Source organism: Rhynchophorus ferrugineus, unplaced genomic scaffold (assembly GCF_030347505.1).
Source record: "Rhynchophorus ferrugineus isolate W39M unplaced genomic scaffold, kcgeb_rfMv2 rfM9, whole genome shotgun sequence".
Classification (NCBI taxonomy): domain Eukaryota; kingdom Metazoa; phylum Arthropoda; class Insecta; order Coleoptera; family Curculionidae; genus Rhynchophorus; species Rhynchophorus ferrugineus.
Genome location: NW_027472588.1, coordinates 40925007 through 40932297, shown reverse-complemented (window position 1 = coordinate 40932297; position 7291 = coordinate 40925007). Strand labels below are relative to the sequence as shown.

The 7291-nt window shown below is 30.5% G+C and overlaps 1 protein-coding gene across 1 annotated transcript; it reads right to left on the bottom strand.

Moving 5' to 3' along the window:
* Nucleotides 1-372: 372 nt before the first annotated feature.
* Nucleotides 373-6459, bottom strand: Wnt4 (Wnt oncogene analog 4). The gene is made up of 5 exons (XM_076415345.1): nt 6356-6459; nt 5367-5591; nt 3238-3437; nt 3013-3177; nt 373-946 (listed from the first exon to the last, which is right to left on the bottom strand). Exons 1-5 carry the CDS (start codon nt 6439-6441, stop codon nt 564-566), a joined length of 1059 nt encoding a protein of 352 aa, XP_076271460.1. The 5' UTR covers nt 6442-6459; the 3' UTR covers nt 373-563.
* Nucleotides 6460-7291: the final 832 nt, after the last annotated feature.

Genomic DNA, 7291 nt, shown 5'->3' with positions numbered 1-7291 from the left:
TACCCATAATAGCTTTGTTGGGTTGCTAAAACTCGATTTTATTGGACTTAATATTATGGCCACTGTTCAGCCAAAGTTGGCTGGATCAAATATCCACATTTTACAAATTGTCGACGTTCATTTATTCATAGATTACATTCTAATTTCTGTTACATACACTTTCCCACACTCGCAGGATTGTTCAGGGCGAGCTTCTCATCATATCACATATCACATCTTCCTGTGTGGTTTGAATATAATTATGATGCTCTGTTTTCTTAGTAAACTTTGAAATCGATCGTGAAAAACCCTCAATATTGATCAATGGTTAATCCTCAATGTTTTGATCAAAATCCACATAAAGAGAAAGAAAATTATAAAAATTTGTTTTCAATATTTTTATTACATATAGTGGTGTAAAATTAATAATAATGTAAATATATAAATGGTATGTTCTTGACGCAAATATTTCTTTTAAATAGGCAAAAGAAGCAAATATAATACATATTTTTGCTTTTGTTGTCGCTATACGAAATAATCCACAATATATTAAGTTAGATACGGTAGTAAATATGAGTGAACAATCAAAGACAATAATAAAACACTTCTTCCCGGTAGCATTTCTCGCAATCCACCTCGAACTTGCTCTCGTGCTTCCATCTACAGTTGCAGTGGTCGGCGAATACCTCGGTTACGTTGACGTGCTTCCGCGTGCAGCACAAGGTGGCGCAGTTGTTGATGTCCTTGCAGCGGCGACCTGTAGTGGTCACGCCGAAAGCCCCGCGCGGATTGCAGAAGTTCGGCGAGTTCTCGAGGTACACCAGATTTCTCTTTCGGTGTTGTTTCAAATAACGGATGTTGTTGTCCGATTCCACCGGGATGGCGGTGTGGTACAGTTGCCACAGTGTTGATGCTATTTCTCTGAAGGGCCTAATACGCATAAAACAAGTTTTATATGTGCATGATTCTGAAACAAAATTGCCCGATTTGTCATGGGTCTGCAAATATTTAAAAACAAATATCATATAGTTCAAAGATCGCGGAAATAAAGTCGGATATATAGCTGTTAATTAGCTATAGCACATATTACCTCTTAGTATAATTAGCGAAGGAATATTTTGTTGTGAGAAGAGCCAGAGATCAGATGGTGATAAATCTGGTGAATAATATGGATGTTAAAACAATTGACAGTTTAATTCACAGATTTTAGCAGATTTTAGAGATGACTTCATCAGCGTGTCCATTATTTTTATGAAAACACCTTTGTTCTCCTGTAAAATAATATTTTTCACGAATATAGGCACTCAATTAATCCCAAAAGTTAAAAATAATAGTTTGCGTTTGTTTTATGCTATTTTATGGCATTCAATCTTTAGTTGTACTGTTGATTGCTCCGTGAACTTATTGAATAATATCTTATTACTATTTTAGTCGCATTTTTAGAGCTAGCTGTCATACAGCCCCAAAAATATTTTATATTAAATATTTTTAAATTATGCTGGACAGATACTCTATAATTTTTACTGTCTTGTGTATTGTTGTAAACTTGTTGAGTATTTTATGAGTAATTATGTTGAACATATTTGTTGAACTGAAAACGCAACTGTTTATACCTACTAACCAATCTTCTTGATGATGATTTGTATAGTAAGATAGTAGTAAACTTTTTTAACTGACTAAATATTTGAAAATATGATAAGCTAAATAACTTTTACCAAGCTTTCAAGTGTCACACAAAAATAACTCCTAGTTTTTATATATTGAAATTAACTTTAAAACAGAAATAAATAAAATTCCTTGATTTTATTCCGTGTTAATACATTCCACAATATTTTCCAGGTTTATAAAAACACAAAATATAATATTCCTTGGAAATATACTTCTTCACATCTAAAATTTCGGTGTATGGAACATGTAAAAAGAAATTAATAAGAGCGTAGTTAAAATATAGGAAAATGTATTGATTAATTGAAAGAAAATCATAATTGTCAATGCATAATAAATTGTTATTATATAAGGAAGTATTGAAACCTATATAGATATATGGAATTCAATTATGGGGATCTTCTGCGAAAGATAATATAAATGCAATACAAGATTTCCAAAAGAAAAGTATCGTAGGTGCATTCAGATACTGCAGGACTGATTACTTACCGTGAGATCTTCAGATACTGACTGCAATTCAGGAAATGAAGGAAGTCGCAAGAAGAAATGAGGAGACACTCGCTTCGCATGTCAGTGCCGAAGTATTACAACTCTTGGATAACATTAGAATAGGACACATACTCAGTATAGTGCAGTGTAGTGAGGTGTATTTGATAGCAAAATTATAGTAGTAGTATAAGAAGCCCTCCATCATATAACATTAGCGTTTCCAAGTTTACAAGTTTACAATGAGTGTTAGTTTGCAAAAATCGATGAACACAAAAACTAAAGCCTAATTTTAAAATTCCTTGATGTTAACTTACGAATTTTAATATTGAATATGATTGAATATAAGAATAAAAATATCGAGAAAAAACAAGAAATACAAAATGTAAAGCTATGCAGGTATAGTTAAATAATATTTTGTGTGTGCTTTTTACGCTTTTTTTATTTTACCTGAAGATATTAACGATGCTGCGAACTTTTTTTAAACCGTAATTACTAGTTTTTTCTATTTATAATAATTTGTCAGTGAAGAAAATTTGGTTAAGGATTATGAACACTTACTTCTTCGAAAACTACACCCCATATAATATTTTAACGTTGAATAATATATTTGAGAATTTCTTGATATTAAATTACGAATTTTAATATTGAATTTAATTGAATTTAACAATGAAAATAAAGAGAATTAACAATATGTAAAGCCGTGCAGGTACAGGTAAATAATATTTCGTGTGTAATTTTAACGCTTTTTTTCCATTTACCTGAAGATCTCAACGATGCTGCGAACTTTTTTTCAAACTATAATTACTAGTTTTTTCTATTTCGAACAATTTGTCTGGCCTCCTTTTAACAGGCGCTGCGTACATGCGAATGTTTACTTACTCGAAATCCCATGACATTGACATTCCTTCACTTTATTCTGCAAGACGACTTTCATTCCAACCTCACTGTTATATTTCATGACGTTGTTCGGGCTGTCGCCCTTTTTTCTTAGTTGTAAGAAATGTTTCGTTAGTTTTTTCGCGTATTTAGTGTTGTCTCCGCAGCCTGTAATGGTTATTTTATTATTTTATAACTGAGATTTTAATTCAGATTTTTGACAGTTACCTCCCCAGTCCCATTTCGATATGTTATCACTTCTTCCATGACTAGCACATTTGCAATTGGTGAGTTTTCCTTCTGCGCATGCTCTTGAGATGACATACATCAGTGCTGAAGTCGCTAGACTGTACATTAACGCCGTTTCTCTGTAGACGCTTTTAAAATAGTTCTTTATGGTTGTTTTGGAACAATTCCACTGTTCATATCTGCGAAACAAACTTATTTAGTATATTTATTTGTATTATTGCTACAAAGATATTAATTAGCCTTATAGAAACATATAAGTAATCATGTTTGTTAACTTATATTTTAAGAACAATTTTAGATATTCCATGTTCATTTGGATTTATACTACGTTGTTTAAATTTAAAAATTAAAAAAAAATATTAATCCAAAATCTATCTGAATAAAGTCTGTAGTTTTTATATTCCATTGATGATGAGTTATCTGAACATAATATTTATTAGTTATTAATACTACTTCTAGCATAATATAAAATACTTTAAAAGTAGTCAGTAAAACGTGAAATTTGAATATTGAAAGTTTTATCTTCATCTGAGTCATAAAATGTTTGATTTTAGCACTTTTTCCATATACATAGTCGTCAAAAATTGCGATTTTTTATAGTTTTTACATTTTTTGATGTCATTTCTTTTCAAATAATCGCACGCTAATATAAACAGTGATTATCAAGAGTTTTACGCTGAATCGAACGGTAGTGCCACAATTTTTCTACAACTTTAGTTGGTTTATATCGGTTGGATATCGGTTTTTATCGCATATCTCAAAAATTATAAAGATTAAAGTAATTTAACATGGATTCTTGTTTCTTTCACTCCAAAACACATATATTTTGAAGATTTTATTGTAATCCGAAATATTTTAAAAAATTGCACTTTTTCCGTATATATGGTCGTAAAAAATTGCGATTTTTTATCGTTTTCACATTTTTTGATGTCATTTCTTTTTAAATAATTGCACGCTGATATAAACTGCAGTGATTATCAAGAATTTTACGCTGAATCGAATGGTAGTGCCACAATTTTTCTACAACTATTAATTCATAAGATATACAATGAATAGTTTATTTTCGAAAAATGAGTGGATATCGGTTTATATCGCATATCTCAAAAATTATAAAAATTAAAGTAATTTAACATGGATTCTTGTTTCTTTCACTCCAAAACACATATATTTTGAAGATTTTATTGTAATCCGAAATATTTTAAAAAATTGCACTTTTTCCGTATACATAGTCGTAAAAAATTGCGATTTTTTATCGTTTTTACATTTTTTGATGTCATTTCTTTTCAAATAATCGCACGCTAATATAAACTGCAGTGATTATCAAGAATTTTACGCTGAATCGAATGGTAGTGCCACAATTTTTCTACAACTATTAGTTCTTAAGATATAGAATGAATAGCTTATTTTCGAAAAATGAGTGGATATCGGTTTATATCGCATATCTCAAAAATTATAAAGATTAAAGTAATTTAACATGGATTCTCGTTTTTTTCACTCCAAAACACATATATTCTCAAGATTTTATTGTAATCCGAAATATTTTAAAAAATTGCACTTTTTCCATATATATGGTCGTAAAAAATTGCGATTTTTTATCGTTTTTACATATTTTGATGTCATTTCTTTTCAAATAATCGCACGCTAATATAAACTGCAGTGATTATCAAGAATTTTACGCTGAATCGAATGGTTGCACTACCATTTCTCTAGAACCGCTAGTTTTTAAGATAGACAATGATTTGATTATTCTCAAAAAATGAGTGTTTTCTGTTTATATCACGTATCTTAAAAATTATAAAAACTGAAGCAATTTAACATGGATTTTCGTTTCTTTCGCCCCAAAACATATATATTTTGAATAAAAATTACAGATTCTAATACAATATAACATAGATTGCTGTCTATTTTACGTTAATATACATGTATTTCGAATTAAATATTTCTTTCTTCCAAAATTTGTTAAATCTTTGCCTGAGATTTAACAAATTTTGGCTATTATTCCAAACATATAGTCGTGAAAATTTGCAATTTTTAAGCATTTTTTAGTTTCTCAGCCATTGCCTTATGAAACAAACTAACACTATGGACTAATGGAAGCAAACACTCACTGAAAAAGTTCCACACACGAAGAGACCGCCAATTTTTTCGTCTCCTCCAGTAATTGCGGCAGTCCCTCCTTCTTCTTGCATATCTTGTCTTGATGTCTGAGTCCTCTCAACCATCGGCACATTTCCTTCTGAGTGCTGTTGGGTTTGATTGCTGTAACATTGGTACTGAACAACATAGCGACGAAGGATTTTTTCCCAGATATAGTTTTGCCAGATTTGGTTTCACTACAAGAAAAGAATAATAAATATTGTTAAAATTACAAGTGTGACGGTAATTAGTTTTTATACTAGGTTAAACAAGTTTTACTAATATTTTTTTAATAAATAGTATCTTTCATTTAACCAAATATTATTTATTATATATAATATAATTCTAAATTAAACATTTGTTAACATTTTAACAAAAATACTTTCCAGTATGATTTTCAAAATAATTAAAAGTATATTATGCGTCATTTCAAACATCAAGTTTTTTATCTTTATATATCTACGGTGATCGATTAATACATTAGTGTTATGGGAATTAAATTCAGTCAAATAAAATGTATTTAAAAAGTTCCTGGATGAAAAGCTGGAAACTACCAATTTATTGATTGATTATGATTGTTGATTAAATTGCTTGATGTAAAATTCAATATAGGTTTACTGGTATTTATGTCAATAAATATTAAAAAAAAAAGAAAATTGAATGACTAAAAATAATTTAATCGGCTTAAATGTGTGACACTTTCTCATCATAGTTTTTTTTAAATACGTTTGAATATTTACCCCCTGAATAATTATTATTAAACTAGCTAATAACAAATATTTTTTGCGTTTCGAATATTATAATTTTAGGTAAATATTTTGGTAATAAAACGTGTTATTTCTACACGTTACCTTCCAAATAAAACGTATTGTTCCAAAGACATACGAGCTTTATTATTTATTTAAAATCTTTCACACCAAGTCAATATTAACCGAGCAATAATTACTATTAAAGTACTTACTTATTGATTAAATTCCCATAGAGTACCACGTCGAACAGGCACACGGTTAATAAATATGTGGCGATTGTTATCGGGAAATGTCTCATCTTCACGCTACATTTCGGAAAACTGTCTTTTGGTAGTACCCATAATTCAGCTCAGAAAGCTTATAATCAGTGAGATGTTTATACGAGGGTTTCGCGAAAATTTCAGCTGTATATTTCTGGTAAGAATGAATCTTTTCATGAATGAATTATCGCGATTTTAAAAACTAATGCTCTAAAGAGAAACATCATGTTATTTTGGATATTATAACAAGTCAATGTAAAACAACACGGCTTGATATATAGATGGCGCTAGTAGAATGAAATCCGTTAGTTAGCTCTAACCCTCAAGAGATGCGTGAATAAATTTGACAGCTGTCGAATCATTCGAAGCAACTTTTGTTATTGGGAAAAAAATGGATAAAACGGAATTACGCGTGTTTATAAAATATTGCTTTTTGAAGGGAAAAAATACAGTTGAAGCAAAAACTTGGTTTGATGCTGAGTTTCTGGACACTGCCCCAGGACAATCAATTATCAAGGATTGGTCTGTTAAGTTTAGACGTGGTGAAATGAGCACCGAAGACGGTGAACGCAGAGTGACGGTGAAAGACCGTAAATTGGTATTAATAGAAACAGCAGGCACTCTAAAGATATCAGCTGAACATGTACATCATATCATTCACGAATATTTGCGTATGAGAAGGCTCTGTGGAAAGTGGGTACCGCGCAATCTCATTTTTAAACAAAAACAACGACGAGTTGATGATTGGGCGCAGTGTTTGAAGATGATCAAGCGTAATAAACTCGAAGTTTTTGCATCGATATGTAACAATGGATGAAACATGGCTCCATCATTTTATTCCAAAATCCATTCGGCAGTCATTCGAGTGGACTACACACTATGAACTTG